This window comes from Neltuma alba, unplaced genomic scaffold, assembly GCF_004799145.2.
Source record: "Neltuma alba isolate B1F8T4 unplaced genomic scaffold, ASM479914v2 tig00012151_pilon, whole genome shotgun sequence".
NCBI lineage: Eukaryota > Viridiplantae > Streptophyta > Magnoliopsida > Fabales > Fabaceae > Neltuma > Neltuma alba.
The window spans coordinates 25,065-45,585 of NW_021636699.1; the positions used below are offsets into that span (position 1 = coordinate 25,065).

The window sequence follows — 20,521 nt, forward strand, 5'->3', positions numbered from 1 at the left end:
TTTATTCAAGATTAACCCACAAGTATTAAAATTGAGCAATATTGTCATCTACAGTTAGAAATATTAATAATTAATATTAATTTTTTAATGGGATGAGATAATATTGATACGGTTGTAAACTTTCAGGATATTATTTTTTTTAAAAAAATTAAGAATAAATTTGTATCTTACTTCATAATATACAGATCATCATATTACATAATATTAATTTTATAATATTACACATATGGGGGAAAAAATGGCGAGCACAAGTGACCCTTTTACTTGGAATCAGGGGACGCCGTGAGCGGGGGTGGCCAGATAAGGACAGTTGCAGAGGGAGAGGAGAGAGATTGGCGAGAGAGATAACTGAAGCAAAATAAGCAAACAGGGCGCCTGCTCCATCTTCCTCTCGCAGTCGCAGACCGCTTCCTTAATCTCTTCGACTTTTTTGTATCGTACCACCTGGTCTCTTCTCTTTTCCTTCACCTGGTTGTCGTTCTAGTTGTATCCACCCCCACCAACATTTCTTCCCCCTCTTCTTCTTCCTCTCTCTATATATATACTCACATATCCTCACGCCTTGATAAATCATAACACCCATCTCCGATTTGCTTCTATCCACACCCTAATTCCCAGATTTTTCACTCATATTTACTCAATTCAAGATGAGTTCTGATCCCCCTGCCGCCGCCGTCAACGTTGGTGTTCCTGTTCATACCTCCTCCCGGAGACTGCCCGACTTCTTACAGAGCGTCAATCTCAAGTACGTCAAGCTTGGCTACCATTACTTGATGACCCATTTGTTGACCCTCCTGTTGATCCCGCTTGGCGCCGTCATTTTTGTCCAAGCTTCTCAGACGAACCCTGACGACCTTCGCAACCTCTGGCTCCACCTCCAGTACAACCTCGTCACTGTCATCGCCTGCTCCGCTTTTCTGGTTTTCGGATCCACCGTTTACATCATGACCCGACCCAGATCCGTTTACCTCGTGGACTTCTCCTGCTACCGCCCCCCTTCGCATCTCCAGGCGAAATTCACTCAGTTCATGGAACACTCGAGGCTCACCGGCGACTTCGACGAGTCCTCCCTCGAGTTTCAGCGTAAGATTCTGGAACGTTCCGGGTTAGGGGAAGAAACGTGCGTTCCAGAAGCTATGCATCACATACCCCCCAGGCCCTCCATGGCGGCTGCAAGAGAGGAAGCAGAACAGGTGATGTTCGGAGCATTAGACAACCTATTCGCGAACACTCACGTCAAGCCCAAAGACATCGGAATTCTCGTGGTGAATTGCAGCTTGTTCAATCCGACGCCGTCGCTTTCAGCGATGATAGTGAACAAGTACAAATTAAGAGGGAACATCAGAAGCTTCAATCTGGGAGGCATGGGATGTAGTGCAGGGGTCATAGCCATTGATCTGGCCAAAGACATGCTTCAAGTTCATAGGAACACGTACGCCGTTGTGGTCAGCACTGAGAACATCACCCAGAATTGGTATTTCGGGAACAAGAAATCGATGTTGATCCCAAATTGCTTGTTTCGCGTTGGTGGGGCTGCCATTTTGTTATCAAACAAAGAATCAGATAAGAGAAGATCCAAGTACAAGCTTGTTCATGTGGTGAGAACTCATAAAGGAGCAGATGATAAAGCTTTCAAATGTGTGTATCAGGAACAAGACGGAGCAGGCAAAACAGGGGTTTCTCTCTCGAAAGATCTCATGGCCATTGCAGGTACCTCCGCTCACATTAATTGATTCCATCTTTTCTGCATGGTTCGCCTAATAATAGATATGAATATGTAAAGAACGTTTGTTTCAATCAAAGTCAAGAACAGATTAGAGCAATGAATATTGGCAATTACAGGAGGAGCACTGAAGACAAACATAACAACACTGGGTCCTCTGGTTCTACCAATCAGCGAGCAGCTTCTGTTCTTCGCGACATTAATGGCGAAGAAGATATTCAAGGCGAAACTAAACGCATACATACCAGACTTCAAGCTGGCGTTCGATCATTTCTGCATCCACGCCGGCGGGAGAGCAGTGATCGACGAGCTGGAGAAGAATCTGGATCTTGAACCGCAACACGTGGAAGCTTCGAGAATGACGCTTCACAGATTCGGCAACACATCGTCGAGCTCAATCTGGTACGAATTGGCATACACAGAAGCTAAAGGAAGAATGAGGAAAGGGAATAGGGTTTGGCAAATCGCGTTCGGGAGCGGATTCAAGTGTAACAGCGCTGTGTGGAAGGCTCTGCGAAACGTGAAGCCATCGCCCAAGAGTCCATGGGAGGATTGCATCCACAGGTACCCTGTTCCGATTCTTTCCTAAGATTTAATTAATTAAATTGAAATTAATATAATTACTTGTACGCAGTAGTAATCGATTGATCATTCGTGATTGATGATGGGGTTCTATGTAGGATTTATTGCTTCTCATCACAATCCCCAGCTGTATCATTACCACATTATTTTGTTCACTGTTACGCAGTTTTGTGTTCATCATTAATGTGTTGTACTATTATCATGCATGTATTTATTGATTTTTTTTTTTGCCACTTTTAACGTCAGATTATGCGCATTTACTTTTGCGATATTCAATTGATGGTTTATTAAATCCGTTGGTGTAATGTATTTAAAATTTCAATTCTTAGATAAAATTGTATTCAGCTCAATGAAGTAAAATATAATATACTTAGATGTGATTTCTCGTATATATTATACTGTTTATAAATTAGAAAGAATTATAATAAGATCCCAAACAATTTATAAATTAGGAAGAATTATAATAAGATCCCAAACAAAAAAACAATTAAAAAACAAGTTTCAAAGGTTGTCATTCTTACTGTAGGACTTGTTATTATAGGCTGTTGAGAACTTGAGATTGTTATTGGGATCTTTTGATAATTATTTTTTTTATGTGAAGTTTGATTGTAATTCTCCTTGTAAATTATAAATATAGTGTGACTTGTTAGTTTTGGACTCCAAAGTAAATTTACTATTGGAGGACTGCAAAGTTGTGTGGATTAGGGGATGTCGTTATTAATTCAAGAAAGGCGGATTACGGTATAAAAAGGGCGCCAAAGTTGCAGATCTGTTATGATGTCAATCTTAACCCTTAAGCATATCAATATGAAAAAGTGTTCATTGTCAGAAAAAGTTCTTTTTTTATATATATAAAAATTAAAAAAAAGAAAAGAAAAAAGGCATCTTCTGTTGCAACTTAATTGTAAAAAAGCACATGGCCAGCCTTGCCCTTCACTTATGTACGACTTTCAGGCTTCCATTCCTCCATGGCTATGGTGTGCCCTCCAATTATTACCATCCAGAATGAGATTCCGCTGTCATTCTCTTTTCATTTTCATTTTTTTTCCTTTTTTGACGCACAGAGGATAACAAAAATACCATTCCTTCAATTTTTTTTTTAAAAATGGAAACAACAATATTGCTGATCATCCATGAATATTACAGCATTCTTTTACCAATTAACAGTGAGTAAAGAAAGCCTTCCTTCATTGATTCAACTCATGAGGCTTCTCCTCCTCCCCATGTTTCCTTTCTTCAAGAGACGCGTGAATCTCTATATTAACAATTATTGAAAAGAAAGATTAAAACTTATTAAACAATAGTCTCAAAGACGTAATGCCATAAAACAAGGTATTCATGATCTTGCTTGATCGAAAAGCAAGCAAGCAGAACTAAAAATTATAATATTTTCTTGCCTCCGAACAGACTGCATATAAAAATTAATTGTGGAACCCAATATGGAAAAAAAAAAATTATTTTCGCCTCCGCCGCATGATAAAACTTGATAAAGAAGAGTGTAAATGAACGAAGAGGTGGGCCGCGAGTGGCTTATTAGGCAATCAAATATGGGTCAATCCCTTGAGGGAAGATCGATTGGGTTGATGGCCCAATGGTCATCATTGGAGGCCCATTAGAATGGAATTGGGCCTTGGTAGTGATGCCCACTGGAGTGACAGACCGAGGGTTTCGGCCTACCATTCTCTCATTAAAATCAAGGGGCAGAAGTCGTAACCCTTTGGGCGAAATAGGGAACGGAAACGACAGAGCCTTATTAGTTTTCCGCAGGGAATGATGTGTTTATGAATTGGATTCACATTTTCATGCAAAGAAGAAAATAAAATATTCTAAAAATTGTTAAAGGATAAATTTTTTAAAATTTCAATTCAGATCTTTTGAACTATTTTAAAATTTTCAAATCCTATAAAATTACTCAGATGTTTTACTATTTTTTTTTTTAAATATTGTCACCTCAGCACTTCTGGCCGTTGAAGCTCCAGTGCCACTAACCCTGCTGGTGCCCAACCGCCGGTTGCTGGAGCTTCAATGACAACTCTTTCTTATATATTAATTATTCTTTTTTAGCTACTAACTACATTTGTTTTTTGAATTTTGATAACTACTCTTATTTAACTACTGACTACTTTAATATTGTGACTGATTACTTTTATTTTTTAAATTTTGGTGACTACTCTTATTTAGTTATTAAATACTTTAGTTTCGCTATTGATTACTTTTGTTTCAAAAATTTAAAAAATATATTAAATGTTAGAAATCTAGTTACTTTTTATTTAATTATTTACTACTCTTATGTAGTTAATAATTATATAAAAGTAGTTATCAAAACTTTAAAAACAAAAGTAGCTAATAGTTAAATTAGGATAGTCAATAATTATATGAAAATAGTCAATGACAATAAAATAGTATTATCATTTCATAATATTTTAAAATTTCAAAATAGTACAAAGAGTTTGATTTGGGATTTTAAAATTCACTTATCCTAATTTGTCTTTTAGTATTTTTGAAGATATTTTAGTGTCTTTTTTTTAATTTTAATATTCAAACTCAGGCACATTTTTCACGTATTACGCTGCATGAGGCTTGTGAGTATTACAAATTACTATGAATTTTTAAATTTCTTATCCGTATGAATTTTATTTTGCATTTAGTAGAATGAAGTTTGTTGCTTCTTGTCAAATATTAATTTTTTATGTTCTTATGAGTATTTTACTATTAAAAATTATACTATCGAGGCTGCCGGGCCACTTCGCGTCTTCGCCTCATATTCCCCAAGGCAAAGCACTCGGCAGTTTTTTTTTTTTTGGCCAACAAACCACTCGGCAGTTGGTAATGTAGTTGTGTCCAAAATAGAAAAGGCAATTACCCGTGCAGTAGTATAGGAGGGTGAAATTAAAAGAATTTAATCAAGAAAATAAAACATAAATATCAAATTAAAAATGAGAAAATTCTAGATAAAGCCTTCCGAATATACATAATTCTAGATTGAGTTCTGGAATTGTATAAATGACAGAGAGGGTCAATAATCCAATCTATCATTTGTAAAATTAAGAAGAATCGACAATTTTGTCCTCATCTGTATTCATTCACTACAATAATTTAAGGAATCACTATAAGAGTTTAGGTGTTACCTAGATTCATGTAGAGAATAATTACTTATTTTTTCATAGTCAAGAATGCCACATAAAAAGGTGCCTTGTTATTAACTACAACTAATCATGTAATTACTAGAACAGTGTAAATGTTACCTAGATTCGTTTAAAGAATAACTACTCACTTTTGCCTTCATTTATATTCATCATTACAATAATTTAAGAAATCACTATAAAGATTTAAGTGTTATCTAGATTTATGTAGAAAATAACTACTCATTTTTTCATAGTCAAGGAATACCCCATGAGAAGATACCTTGTTATTACCTATAACTTATCATGTAATAACTAGAACATTTTAAATGTTACCTAGATTCGTTTAGAGAATAACTACTCACTTTTGCTTAATCAGGACAAAATTGTCAATTTCTCTTAATTTTACAAATAATAGATTGAGTCATTGATCCTTTCTGTCATTTACACAGTTTCAAGACCTAATCTGAAATTATATATATTTGAAGGGTTTTATCTGGAATTTTTCCATTAAAAATTGAAAGGAAATATAAGGGTGTGTTTGGATAGAAACCAAACCATGGTTTCAGAAATGTTTTTACGGATTACGAAATAAATATGTGGAGAAGATTATCTCATTTTGAGAAAAAATGCTTCTGAAACCACGGTTTGGAGATACCCAAACAGGCCCTAAGTCAACATGTGTCGCCCTTCAAATTTCAATATTTTTTTAATTTTATTTCTACTTAGTATACAATATCAACGTAATAATAATTGCCGACTAAAGTTGTATGTTCATCTATAAGATCAAGTTTTTCTTTTGGGGCCTGAATTCCAAACAGCTAATTGACGCGTCCCAATCTAAAATGATTTTTAAAGGAATATCTTTTATTAATTAGAAATTGTACACATTTTAAATTAAAAATCTTCCCAAGCCGTGTGACATCCTGCATTCCTGGATTCCTGAATCCTGATTCGCGCTTTTGGTCTTTTTCCACAGAAGTGACCCCCACAGATTGCAATCAAATAAGTGATTTTATAATTTACAAAATAAATATATAAAAAAATTATCTCAATTTGTAAAAAATACTTTCCAAAAAACACTGTTTTCCTAACACCCTCTTAATTTGTAGACAGAACGCGCTATATGTGCCGCCATCTTAAAACCCTGCTTCGCATGCTCACCAGTTAACAGAGAGACTCCTTTCATTATCTTCTTTTTTTCGTGTGCCCAATATTTTCCCTCTCGTATCGTGTATTAACCTTGACTTCTCCTTGTCTGCTAAAGGGGTTCAAAATCAGATACCCATAAGCCCCATGACGGCTGTTAAAACCGGTGAGACTAGCGAATACTTTGGTTTGCCCCCAAGATTTCTGTCAAGATATTATTCCCCTTGGGGTGTAATCAAAAATTTATGCTTCAGGATATTCTCAGGAAGACCCTCTTTTGGTCGCCTCTTAAACGACAGATTTTAAGCGTCAGAAGCCAGCCAAATCCAACGTAAAATAAACCAATTATAATAGTGCTCTGAAGAAATTCTGAATTTCTGACTATATTGATCGCTTATAAACAGCCAGTACACAATTCAGAGGTCAAAAAACGAGAACCACAGGAACACGAACCCATATCGGAAATATCGGAAACCAGGACATCGGAACAACCAGAAGTAACCACTAGAACAGAACTAGAAACCCCACCCCAACCCACAGATCCCTCGAACTCGGAACTCAAAACAGCTGATACTAACGACATCTGAGAAGCCTAGCTCCTCCAGCTTCCGTCAGAAGCACCTCCGCCTCTGGAGTACCGAGATCCACCGTCGCCATAACCACGGTCACGCCCACCGCCATAACCACCACCGTAGCCGCCGCCGCCGCCTCCACCGTAGCCTCCGCCGCCGTTACGGTTGTATCCACCTTCACGGCGGCCTCCACCCCCGCCCCCGTATCCGCCTCCACCACGGCTATATCCACCACCTCCGTAGCCTCCGCCACTGCCATACCCACCGCCTCCACCGCCACCTCGGCCCCGGGATTGAGCCTCGTTCACAGTAATATTACGGCCATCAAGGTCCTGGCCGTTCATTCCCTCGATAGCATCTCTCATGGACTGCTCAGACGAGAAGGTTACGAATCCGAACCCTCTCGACCTGCCAGTCTCGCGGTCGTTAATAACCTGTATCAAAATCCAGAGTCTCGCGTCAGATCTAGCACAAAGAACACCAAAACCAGATCCAGCAAAACCAAAGGTAATAAAACGCATCAAAATCGATCGATCTCCGCCTTTGGCACAAAGATGAAGATGAACGTACCGATTGGTGTGAGTAATAAAAGAATCAAGACAGTAACACAAAGATGAGAGATCAAGTAGTAACGCAAACAGATCAGAGAACACAGATCAGATGGGATCCAGAAAATCCAAATCCGCATCGTGTCAGATCCGATCCCTGCAACAAACGGACCTTCGATTCGACGATTTCGCCAAAGGGAGCAAAGGCCTTCTCAAGGGCCTCGCTGTCGGTAGCCCATGCGAGCCCCCCGACGAAGCACCTAAATTCAACTTCAGCAGACGCCATAGATCTGAGAAAATGAGTCGAAACCCTAGAAAACGAGGACAGAAAGGGAAACAAAGGAGGATTAGCTAGAATCCACCTAATGAAGAAAGCACGAAGAGAAGTTGTGAACCCAAAGCCGATTATATAGCCGGGGATTTTTTAACTATAGTTAATTAAGGAGAACAGAGTCCCGGTCCCATACGGCTAGAGTACTAACTAGGGTTAGATCAACGGCCGGTTATTGGCCTATTTGCAAGGCGTTGTTTGGTTGCAGATTTTTAAAGCTATTATTATTACGGCGTAGCCAACACCCTCCTCCCGGGGGTGTTATTGGCGGTACTGTTGTAGTGCTGGTATTGCTCGTCTTGATAAATAAAATAAAATCTCTGATATCAACCATTTAAATATTTTTCAATATTTTTTTCATTTGTACATGATGTGTTTTGATAAGCTTGCTCAAAATCATCACAGATCGCAGACCATGGATGAATATTTTAAACCCAATTATTGAGTTAGTTTTGGTCCTAAATATAAGACCCATTTCTCATACTTATTAATTTTCTCTAAATTACCCCTATAGATATTCCCTCAACCATAATCAAGTAGAAGAGGGAGAAAGGTATTAAGAAAGATGATCATGGTGTTTTAGGAAAAACATGTTACATTTCTTATAATTAACTAACTTACCTAACTTCCTTAATCTAATCAAATTAATCAAATGGGTCTTATATTAAGGATCGGAGGAGTATCAATCAATCATGAATTAAAATTGGATATACTGTGCGCAGAATCAGATGGCTACACCGGTGGTGTTGTTAGGGATGGATTCTGAATCCCGACTGGTGAACACCTCCCTTGCCACGTGGAGTTTGAACAGATCAACAATAGGGAGAAAGAGGGAAAAGTACGCACGTGTGATCAGTGACGAGATGGAAAAAAATAGTGTTTTCTTCCAATTAGGGTCAGTGATTACTAGGAGTTTTATTTAAATTATTAGAGAAAGGGATTAGTTGTGAGATAAAACCGGGAAAAACTGGGAAAGTGGGTCCCAAAGTCACGTGACAAGGCTGCAAAGGCGGTGGATTCGAGACGTCGACAACAACAGCAGGAGATATTTTACTGTTCCAAAATATCTGACGCTTCTTCCCATAAAATATCTTATACGTTCAAGTACAATTTTGCCCCCAGCACCATGCGAATTTCTCTTCTACCCCGACTCCCCTCTGACCCTGAGGTAAGAAATTCGGATAGGATTACGCTTTCCTTGAGGGAAAAATGAAAAAAAAAAAAACTGAAAATTATTAAATCTTAAATCAGATTTAGTAATAATGCTTTATTTAGTATTAACAATAACAAATTTTTATTAATATTTTTATTTATTATTTAGTGATTTTTAGTTTATTGGAATCAATATCTCTTGCACTCTTCTTTGAGTTTTGCAATTTCAATTGTTTTTTCAGTTTGCTTCCCCAAAAGTTTATAAATCAATTTGGGAAGGCCCATCCTTTCTTTGATCGGGAGCGATTTGTGGCGAGTTCCCAGCGGCCATGGAAAGAGGAAAAGTGCTTGCTTCATGTATTTACCCGACTCATCTGAAAATACCGACCCTGCTTGCTTTAGCCCAAAAAAAGAGATATTGTTTTAGGCATGTCCACAACTATTTTTTAATAAATATAAATATATTATTACTAACAGAAATTGGGTCTAACAGAAGAGACTAGTTCCTCACAACATGACGAATCAAGGTTTAAATTCCTGTTAGAAGAGGTACCCACATTTAGTGCCCGACAGTGCCTTGAATAGAATTGCCTCTAATAGGAGATACGTATGCTTCAGCAAAAAAAAAAATCTATTAAATAAAAAGTTAAAATATATTTTCACTTCTTTAACTCTATACAAGGTATCATTTTAATACCTTAACTTTAAAAAGTAAATATTTAGTCATTTAACTCTAAAACTATTAACAAAAAAATGATGATATTAAGCTCTTGATTGTTGATAAAACATTACTGAATCCTAACATATTAAGTTTAATATTTAAAACAACTATGATTGTTACAAAAAAATATTATTTAAGACTAATAATTTTGGGATTAAAGGACTAAAAGTATACTTTTTAAAGTTAAAGGACTAAATTAAAATTTTATATAAAGTTAAATGACCAAATATATACTATAGTCTTAAATAAATTTTTGGGTTAAGGTGTATCTAGCTCCTCGACTTATTTTTTCATGTGCATCTAGTATCTCAAAATATCTTATGGTGCATTCAGCTCTTTGAAGTTTTTTTTTAAAGTGCTTCTAAAACCTTGAAATATTTTTTAGTCCATCCGGAGCCCTAAAGTATTGATGCACTCAAAAATAATTTTTGGTGTGTCTAGCATCAAGGCAAAAATAATACTTTAGGGTTCTAGAAGCCTCTGAAAAATATTTTGAAGTGTTGGATGTACTTGAAAAAATATTTCGGGGTGTTGCACCTTAATCCTAAAAATTTTAATTAAGATAGGATAATTGTATTGTGCTTAATATTTTATTAATAATAATCACGTGATTTTCGTAATTTTAAATGAACTAGATTTTTGGGTCGTACATGTACCCTTTTTGTTTTTTGTTTATCGAGAATATTAGGCGGGTTCGGGCCTATTAAGTATAAAAGCTTCAAGGCTTGTGGGCTATGGCCCATTGTAAAGTTCAAGTATCTAATAGGGCTCAAGGCCCATTAATTGTACCGTAGCTGTAACTCTGTTTGGGCCGAAACGAGACGATAGCTATTTAGGAACTGGGCTTTTAATGGAAATTTTGAATCTTCCAGTACCTCTGTCAAGGTAAAACAATGAGACTTTCTTCACATGAAAACAATAGCCTAACCCGAATCTTCTGTATTTGAAAAAAAAAAAAACTAATGGAGGTTGGGTCTAGCAGAAGGGACAAGTCTCTCTTAATATGATGAACCAAGATTCGAATTCCCTCTCAGAAAGGTGTTCACATTTACTGCCCAACAATATCTCGAATAGGATTACTTCTAATAAAAAGATACATATACCTTAAAAAAAGAAAATATATGGAAAAAAATAACGCAACTCCTACCATTATTATTTTATCATTTTTCTTTGATACTACTAAGTATTAGTAACAAGCAACAACATAGTTTTTTATTATAAAAGTCTTAAATAAATTGGGGCTTGTAGCTCAATTCGCACCAAATACTTCTTTACTGACTTTTTTAAATGTAACCCCGTGAGATCTACGGAAGGCATAATAATAACCGCGTCACTCGCCGCCGGGGGGGGGGGGAGATATTAAAATAAACTATAATAACTAAACCCTATCAACAAAGTTTGTGAACCCAAATAAACCCTATACGGGTATTCCGTTTTCTTGGGAACGTTGTAAATGGCATTAAATTATGAAAGCGATGAACAATAATCAGAATTTCCACGGACTTCACTGCTTTTAATAAAGCATATATCATCAAAGTCAACGAAACAGCTTTCACAAATAACTCAAAAATAATGTATAAGTAGTTTTTAATTCATAAATTATAAAATATAAAATAAGTATATAAAGAAGTTTTGTTTTAATTTATATAAAATGTACTTATAAATATTCATATAAATGATGCACTCAGTATTCTGTGACGTTTTTTGGTCAAAAAAAAAAGTATTCTGTGACGTTGAATTTTTTTTTTCCTGAATAGGTAAAAACATAGATGGATTATATATTCGGGGGTTCACCACTATACAATCACCTAGCGAGATCATGATTTTTTTTTTTAATCTCGATGTCAAGGTTGGATTTTCGACGCCCAAACGAAGGAAAATTACACCAATAACATTCTCTAGTGAGCAGAATTTTTTTTTTCTGGTAAAAAAATCCCGAAGAAATGTTTGAGGCCGTAGCTGACAAAAGAACGCTAATCATGTAAGTCTTAGGGTGTGTTTGGATTAGCAGTGGAGAAGTAATTTTTTTTGCAATTTGACTTTGGGTAAAAGTCAGATGGTAAATTGTGATTTATGTTTGGATTGGCTTTTGTAAAAAAGTCAGTTTGAGAAATTAAAAGTTGTTTGGATGATTAATAAAAAAGTCAGTTTAGATACAAAATGATTAAAAAGACATAAATTTTATTAAGTAATATATATATTTAATATTAAATGTATATAATGTGACAATTATAAAGAAAATATTAAAAATAAAATTATTAGAAATAAAGAAATTAATTTATTATTATGAAGAAATTGAAAAAAATACTGAAATACTTAATTGAATATATTTAATGGATATGTGTGTGTATATAAATCATTTGCCACTAGCTCTATTCTTTCTCGTTTTTTCAAAGAGGAAATATGTATATGAAAGAGGGTTAGGAAGGCAAAGAATTTAAAGTGCAATAATAAATGCTCTCCAGTAGTTTTCTCTACCATACTGATGGTCTTCACCGTTAAAAGTAAGATGATGTAGCTTATAGAAAAAGCTCATTTGAGGCAGAAAGTCAAATTGCCAAATCGCTGAGCCAAACATCACCATTTCATATAAGCTAGCTTTTACCGGTTGAGAAGTCAATTTGGACTCTCAAACATAATGCCAAACACACCCTTAATTGAGGGGCGTGCTCCCAACTTAGCTGCATATTCTCGAGGACCACACAATCATTTCAAAGATGTTCCATCGGTCTTACTGACTAATTCCGTCACATCTTAAACAATAAAGAAACTTAAATTATATCTTGGCACAGATAGGTTCAGGCTTTTGTTTTTTCCTTTTTTGGGTAAAATAAAAGATCTTCAAAATTTAATACTTTTATTTATAAAGCAAAGAAAATATTTTTAGTCCTATTCATATTTTATTTCATTAAATTTTTAATATAAATATATTATTTTATCTTTTATTTATTATAGTGTAAGTAGTTATTTCTTTTAAAAAGTATACATATTAAATATGAGTAAAGTTGAAAAATTATTATATTTTAATTGAGAGTTAATGCATTTTAAGGTTTTTCTTGGTTTATATAAAATATGCTGAAAATATCTTATAAATAGGATCAGAGGAATATACCACTTCATTCCATCTTATTTATAAGATTATAACTACACATTAATTCTTAATACAATTTTTTTTATAAATTTTAATAAAACACTATGACTTGATTTGAAAAATATTTTACACTCCTACCTACGCTACAAGCATGTCAGAAGATCAAGTGAGATGATGAGACGATGATTTATTGAATTAATTAATAATTAATAACAGGAAAAGAGTGGTGTAATGAGATGAGATCCGATGTGGATCTGTAGATTCTAAAGCAGCGGGGCATGTGAAATTAAGAATACACTAACCATTAGTTTAATTAGTGTGATTTAAGGAGTGTTTGGATAGAAACCAAACCATGGTTTCAGAAGTACTTTTACGGATTATAAAGTAAATATATGGAGGAGGTTATCTCGTTTTGCGGAAAAGTGCTTCTGAAACCACGGTTTTGGAGCACCCAAACAGGCCCTTACTCATTTTGTAATATAATGATAGTCTCACTTAGTCTGACAAAATCCTTAGATTAATTTAATTCACTAATCACTAATATATTATTAGTCTCTCTTCCCCTCCTGTTACGCCTTCTCATAAACACCATACAGTTATTCAAATCTGGGCTCTTTCTCTTCGTTTTCAATGGTCCAAAAAAATAATGGAATCCAAATATCATCTCCACATAAAATTAACAAAAAATAAATATTTAATTATTAATTTGTCATTTATGTGTACCAATATAATCCAGCATATTCATGTTCTCACTCTAGGAAAAAAAATGTAAACCTTCTCTTTCACCATATTATCCAGTCAATGATATTTATATCACTATATTAATTGGCAAACCTTCTCTTTCTTACTCATTACATCTATCACCTTCCCTCTTTATAAATAAAGGCATTTGAAAGCTGAAAAAAGGGCATTCTAAGAAAAATATTCTATAAATATATATTGTTTTAATTGATTTTAACCAAGTTTTTATCACTTGATTATTTCTATCTTATAGTTATATACAACCTTCCATCTTCAATACTACCTCCGGTCCTAATTATAAAACTCAATTGACTAATTTGGAAAGATTAAGAAACTTAGTTAAGTTAGTTTTTTATAATGAATATATGTTATTTTTCCTAAAATATCTTTACTAATCAAGTTTGTTATCTATAACTATTATTATTAAAGGACTATCTTGAAAAAAATGAATAAATATGAAAGACAAAAGTGGATTGGGGTCTTATATTTAGAACCAAAATAAAATCAAACGAGGTCTCATATTAAGGACTGGAGGTAGTATAAGATTTAATTTCATTAAACGCTAGAGATAGTGTGTGTAAATGGTCAGGAGGGTTACTATTGAATTAATACTTTACATACAAGTTGGTAATATTGATCCCAAAAAATTAAGATCATAAAATAGCCCATGAACCATTAAGTCCAGCAAACTTCACATTCATTCCCGTATGATTGTTTTTTTTTAGGTTTACATTTTTTGCAAGAGATTGACCATTTTCATAAGCTATACATGGGAGATGTTTGGATGTCTGACATGTTTTTTATTTTAAATTTTTACTTATTATCAATTATATGTTTTTTTTATCTCTTTTTTTCATATGTTCTATCTCACATCTTTTTCCTTTCAGCCTCTTCCACCATACACTCTCCATAAATTAAACATGTTTATTATTCTTAACCAATTTTAATCAAATTTTTAATTTGTGCAATTTAATTATTTAAGTCTCGTTAAAAGACCATGGAAGGATTAATAATTGAAAGTGTGTTATCAATCCCCATATGGAGCGTATAACACAAAAGCCTTCAGATTTCTAACCGTTTTCCCATTCTTGGATCTGATGGAAAAAATGGTCAAACAATTAAAAATGGTCAAATGGACAAGCCGTAATGCCAAACATCCCCATATCTTACCATTGATTCATCATGACATGCAATTCTTTTCCTCAGTTGACGAAATGACATCTTAACGAAACCAAAGTGATTTTATGAAAATATTCAGATAAAACAACTTTGACTTATTACAAATCATGCGTGTGTGTATTCAAATTGACCTCTTCCTCAAATTTATGAATTATTTTTATTAATTGCATATATGAAAAAAAAAAAATTTTGGCCAACATGAAAGGAGATTTCTATCAATAGAGTAATGATCTTTCAAAAAACAAAACATGTTTTATTATAAATAATTAATTTAATTATTTTTTAAAGATTATAAAATAGTTATTAAACTCATATATAAGACTGAAGGGAGTATTTTAATTATGAAAACACGTGTGTTGGGAAGATAAATTAGTAAGAAGTTTTAAACTGCATAATACTCTTTCGGTTTTTAATACAAGACCTATTAATTAATTTGATTAGGTTAAAAAAGTCATATAAGTTAGTTAATTACTCATCCGGTCCTTAATATAGGATCTAATTCTTGAGTTGATTTTAATCTTAAATATAAGACCTATTTCTCATATTTATCAATTTTTTCTAAATTACCGCTATGGATACTCCATCAACCATAATCAAGTAGAAGAGGGAGAGGGAGTAATAAAAAAGATGATTATGATATTTTAGGAAAAATATGTCACTTTTCTTATACTTAACTAACTTCCTTCATCTAATTAAATTAGTTAAATGGGCCTTATATTAAAGACCGGAGGAGTACTATAAGAAACATGACATGTGTTTTCTAAAATAGCATAGTCATATTTCTTAATCTTTTTTTTCCCTCTCTTACTTAATTAGGATAGAGGGATTATCAATAGAAATAATTTAAAAAAATTAATGAATATGAAAGATACTCAACAATTAGATCTTATATTAAGAATTAATATCAGTCCAATAATTAATTCCTATATATTAAATACAAGAGTAGTGCATCTTAAGCTATTCATAAAATCCAATGCACTTAATATCAAACCGTTACTTCCACAGTGAAATGAAACGCAATCTGCACCTTATTGATGAGTTACAGGTAGAATTATTGGTGCGACCATAAAATTGCCAGCCAGTCGTCTTCTACCTACAGTTACCACCTTCATTGTTAGATTTCATAAAAGAGAAAGAAAGAGAAAACAAAGAAAGGAGAAATGGAAGATAGACGATAGTGTTGCTGTGTGGGCTTAGGCGCTTAGCTGGACCAGGCGGTTTTAACGGAGGTCAAACTCCCACCATCACTGTGTCAGAGTCTCTCAACTTCCCATTTTGATTCATCCCTCTGCCCTACAAACCACACACCATTGCATTTTCTTGCTCTTTCTCTCTCCATTTCTTTCTTTTTCTCATTCCTACCATTTTCCTTCGTTCTTTAATTTTTCTGTTTTTCTAGGAGTGGGTGCTTCTCAATCGCGAATCGTGGGTTCTTTCTTTAGTCTCCGAGCACCAAAGCTTGATGCTCACTCCATAAATTTTATTTTCTCGGACCAACTTTTCATTTTTTTTTTTTCAGTTTCCTCAAATTCAAAACTTCCGTCTTCCCCTGTCTTCAGTCAGAAACAGAGAAAAGAATAGGTAGGGAAAGAGCAGAGATACATTGAAGACCAGGCATTTTTTTCTTGAGGTAAGAGCTTGTTCTTTCTTTTTTCCTTCCTCTTGTTAGAGAGACAGAAATGTCTTATCCTGTATTACGTTCCCCTAATTGTTATTGCAGACGATCATATGCACGCAAAAGTCATGCGTAGTTGAGCAAGATGAGAATGTTTGGATCTTGAGACATGGTGGATCATCGGCGAAACATATTGTCTCTTGGGTTCCTGTTCTTGTTGCTTTTTCAGTTCACATTTGAGCAGCTTGAGCCTCTGAGTTCACCCGCAGAGAGACTCGCCCTACTTCAGCTTCGATCTTCCTTGGGCTTGAGAAGCAGGGAATGGCCAATAAAAGCCGACCCTTGCTTAACCTGGAATGGCATACGCTGTGAGAGTGGTAGAGTCACTGGCGTCAATATTTCTGGGTTTAGAAGAACAAGACTTGGCAGGCAAAACCCACAATTCTCTGTTGACGCTTTAGCCAATTTGACTTTCCTGCAATCCTTCAATGCGTCCAAGTTTCTTCTTCCTGGTCCTGTTCCTCACTGGTTTGGCCAAAAGCTTTCTTCACTCAAAGTGCTTGATCTTCGTTATTGCTCCATCATTGGTGCAATTCCTTCTACTCTTGGGAATCTAACAAGCCTAACCACTCTCTATTTATCTGATAATAACCTCACTGGAATCATTCCTGATAGTCTAAGTCAACTTTCAGCCCTTTCTGTTCTTGATCTTTCCCGGAATTTTCTCTCAGGATCCTTGCCCGATTCTTTTGCCTTTCTTGGGAATCTTTCTTTCCTCGACATTTCTTCCAACTATTTATCCGGTTCGATTCCCCAAGGCACTGGGGCACTTTCTAAATTACAATACTTGAATCTTTCCAACAATGGCTTAACTTCTTCTATACCTGCTCAACTTGGGGATCTTAGTAACCTAGTTGACCTTGATCTAAGTGATAATTACTTGTTCGGTCTGGTTCCTCCGGATTTAATGGGGTTGAGGAGCTTGCAGAGAATGAAGCTTGGGAACAACATTCTTGATGGACCTTTGCCGGAGAATTCGTTTCATACTACATCGGAGTTGCAGTTCATAGAGCTGAGACAAAATAATTTTACTGGGGCCTTGCCTGATAGGTTGTGGTATCTTCCAAGATTGAGCTTTGTGGATGTCTCCGGCAATAAGTTCAATGGTGTGCTTCCTAGTTCTAGTTCTTCTGCTAATGCTACTCCTACAGTCAAGGGCAATTTTTCTCATAATCTATTTTATGGAAGCATCACTCCTCTGCTCAAAAGGTTCAGTTTCATCGATCTGTCGAGCAATTATTTTGAGGGCAAGGTTCTGGATTTCGCAGTCAATGCATCACTGGGTAGTAACTGCCTGCAAAATGTATCAAATCAAAGGGCAACAGAAGAATGCCTCTCATTCTATTCCAGGAGGGGCCTCTCTTTTCATAATTTTGGGCAAGCAAACATGACAAGACCTCGTGCAGCAGAGAGCTCTGGGAAGAACAATGGAAGAAAATTTATACTAGCAGGAATTTTGGGTGGAGTTGGTTTGATCGCAGTTTTGGTGTTGTTAATTCTGCGCACTCGTAAGCGGAGCAAATCAAATAATACAGGAGCTCGTGTGGGTGCTGCTCTTGCTGGAGGCAATCCTGCACCTACTGATGCATTGATAGAATTATCAAAAGCAGGAGACTCATTTACATATCAGCAATTGCTCAAGGCTACAGGCAACTTCAGTGATGCAAATCTTATCAAACACGGTCACACCGGCGATCTGTTCAATGGTGTTTTGGAAAGTGGGATATCTGTAGTGATAAAAAGGATTGATTTGCGTTCAACTGAAAATGAGAATGCTTACATGTCAGAATTGGACCTTTTCAGTAAAGTTTCTCATCCAAGATTGGTTCCCCTGTTCGGTCATTGCTTAGAAAATGACAAAGAGAAGTTCCTGGTTTATAAACATATGCCAAATGGGGACTTATTGAATTGCATGCGCAACAGAGAAACTACACATAAAGATGGTACATTGCAGTCTTTGGATTGGATAACAAGATTGAAAATTTCTATTGGAACTGCGGAGGCCTTGTGTTTTCTTCATCATGAATGCAATCCACCCTTTGTTCACAGGTCTGGATTTGCCTCTAGCTGAAAGTTGAATCTTTTGTTCTTCCAAAAGACATATAGGGCTTGCATAACATTAGTTTAAGTTAAACAGTATGAGTGGAGTGACTTGTCTGTATTTTGGACACTGCAGGGATATTCAAGCAACCAGTGTACTTCTAGATGATAAATATGAAGTCCGGTTAGGGAGTCTAAGTGAAGCCTGCACTCAGGGAGGGGATACTCATCAAAGGAGAATCTCAAGGTTGCTACGGTTACCCCAGTAAGTATTCTACTAACAACTTTTATTTTTATGAATTTCATTATGTCCGAGAGATCTTTCTTAATATGTTGTTTTCTCTTTGATTTGATCCTTTTGGCTGTTTATTGGAAAATATGATAGAAATGTCATACTACCTGTCAGATTTTACTTCATTGACATGTTTAGACCATGTCACTATAATTTTGGGGTGTTACCCTTCACATCTGTTTCTGATTAATCATTTCCGTCAGCATAGGCTTATGTTTGGTGTGGTGTCATACCTTCTTAGTAAAATTGCATGTAGTTAAAATGTTTGACTCCCTTCATTGTGAGCTTTTTATTAGCTTTGTACTACATTTGCATACGCATAGCATTTGTCATTAAAAATTGTCTAATTTCCCATTTATCTTGCTTGGGCATGCAGGTCATCTGATCAAGGCTCATCAGGTGAGTAGAGTTACTCAATTTAATTGCTGACGTGGATTTGTTAGCAGCTTTTTGTCCTAATTACATGAAGCATTCTCAGTGTATCTAATAATGCCATTTTAAGTAGGCATCTTCCATCATCATATACAGCAAATTTATTAGCTTATTATGCAGCTCTTAAAAGAATCAGATTCATGTCAGTTTCCCTTATCATATAATCATGACGCGCGAGGCTTTGCTCCTTGACTGAGAAAACAGTTCTCTTTTTTTAACACATGCTTCACATATTGTGAAAACAGGTTCATCATCACCAGCAGTTTATGCCTATGATGTGTATTGCTTTGGGAAAGTATTGCTTGAGATGGTAACTGGGAAGCTAGGAATTGGTGCATCCGGTGATGCACAAGTAAAAGAATGGTTGGAACAGACACTACCTTACGTTAGTATTTATGACAAGGATCTGGTAACCAAGATTGTGGATCCATCCATGGTTGTCGACGAGGATTTCTTAGAGGAAGTGCGGGCAGTGGCCATCATCGCGAGGTCTTGCCTGAACCCCAAACCTTCGAGACGACCCCAGATGAGATTTGTCCTCAAGGCTCTTGAAAACCCACTAAAAGTCATAAGGGAAGAGAGTTACAGTTCTGCAAGGCTGAGAACAACCTCTTCCAGAGGCTCTTGGAATGCTGCTCTGTTTGCTAGTTGGCGTCAGAATTCTGATGTAACTGTAGTTCCGGCAGTTTCTGGTTCAAGAGCTGAAGAAGGCCAGCTTTCATCGTCCCGGAGGCGTCGTTCGAATGAGATAGTTCCGGAACCATCTAGCAGCATTCAAGAGGAGGACAAGCTCGAGTAGTACCGGAGGAAGGCTCAAGCCTTTGTACATTTAAGGATGGAGACGAAATTGGAATGCAAATTCTTCTTGTTTTTTTTTGGGCATTTTCAGTGGTTTTGGACTAAGAAATTCGAGAGGTACAAAGAGGGACACGGTGGATATGGATACTTTTTTTTTTTTTGGCTGCTTGGTGATGTGTAGACGAGCCCCAATTCTTTCACATGTAATTGATTTTTTCCTTGTTCTGTCTCAAGTCATTTTGTAGAAAATATATTTTTAAATTTTAATTGATTTATCAGATTTTTTTTGGGTTCAACATTCGCTATCTCTTCGTTCATATGCGCCGAGGGTTTCGAAGCTCAAGTTCTTTCTCGTATATTGCTAGTTTGATGC

The 20,521-nt window shown here is 35.7% G+C and overlaps 3 protein-coding genes across 3 annotated transcripts; 2 read left to right on the forward strand and 1 right to left on the reverse strand.

Annotated features, from left to right (window-relative positions):
* The first annotated feature begins 279 nt into the window (after positions 1 to 279).
* Positions 280 to 2,685, forward strand: LOC114723718 (3-ketoacyl-CoA synthase 4). The gene is made up of 2 exons (XM_028909951.1): positions 280 to 1,710; positions 1,843 to 2,685. The coding sequence occupies exons 1-2, from the start codon at positions 648 to 650 to the stop codon at positions 2,310 to 2,312; spliced, it is 1,533 nt and encodes a 510-aa protein (XP_028765784.1). The 5' UTR covers positions 280 to 647; the 3' UTR covers positions 2,313 to 2,685.
* A 4,250-nt stretch (positions 2,686 to 6,935) lies between these two features.
* On the reverse strand, positions 6,936 to 8,063 carry LOC114723710 (glycine-rich RNA-binding, abscisic acid-inducible protein-like). The gene is made up of 2 exons (XM_028909940.1): positions 7,869 to 8,063; positions 6,936 to 7,582 (listed from the first exon to the last, which is right to left on the reverse strand). The coding sequence occupies exons 1-2, from the start codon at positions 7,980 to 7,982 to the stop codon at positions 7,169 to 7,171; spliced, it is 528 nt and encodes a 175-aa protein (XP_028765773.1). The 5' UTR covers positions 7,983 to 8,063; the 3' UTR covers positions 6,936 to 7,168.
* Positions 8,064 to 16,480: 8,417 nt separating this feature from the next.
* On the forward strand, positions 16,481 to 20,382 carry LOC114723715 (probable LRR receptor-like serine/threonine-protein kinase At2g16250). Its single transcript, XM_028909948.1, has 5 exons — positions 16,481 to 16,541; positions 16,632 to 18,635; positions 18,763 to 18,891; positions 19,295 to 19,317; positions 19,596 to 20,382. Exons 2-5 carry the CDS (start codon positions 16,696 to 16,698, stop codon positions 20,147 to 20,149), a joined length of 2,646 nt encoding a protein of 881 aa, XP_028765781.1. The 5' UTR covers positions 16,481 to 16,541; positions 16,632 to 16,695; the 3' UTR covers positions 20,150 to 20,382.
* Positions 20,383 to 20,521: the final 139 nt, after the last annotated feature.

What these genes read in the sequence shown, in the direction of transcription:
- LOC114723718 (XM_028909951.1), top strand. Translation starts at nt 648, where the DNA reads ATGAGTTCTGATCCCCCTGCCGCCGCCGTCAACGTTGGTGTTCCTGTT. An exon ending in AGATCTCATGGCCATTGCAG is followed by an intron (nt 1,711 to 1,842) that starts GTACCTCCGCTC and finishes TGGCAATTACAG; the next exon opens with GAGGAGCACTGAAGACAAAC.
- LOC114723710 (XM_028909940.1), bottom strand. Translation starts at nt 7,982, where the DNA reads ATGGCGTCTGCTGAAGTTGAATTTAGGTGCTTCGTCGGGGGGCTCGCA. An exon ending in GCGAAATCGTCGAATCGAAG is followed by an intron (nt 7,583 to 7,868) that starts GTCCGTTTGTTG and finishes ATTTTGATACAG; the next exon opens with GTTATTAACGACCGCGAGAC.
- LOC114723715 (XM_028909948.1), top strand. Translation starts at nt 16,696, where the DNA reads ATGGTGGATCATCGGCGAAACATATTGTCTCTTGGGTTCCTGTTCTTG. An exon ending in AATCCACCCTTTGTTCACAG is followed by an intron (nt 18,636 to 18,762) that starts GTCTGGATTTGC and finishes TGGACACTGCAG; the next exon opens with GGATATTCAAGCAACCAGTG. An exon ending in ATCTGATCAAGGCTCATCAG is followed by an intron (nt 19,318 to 19,595) that starts GTGAGTAGAGTT and finishes TTGTGAAAACAG; the next exon opens with GTTCATCATCACCAGCAGTT.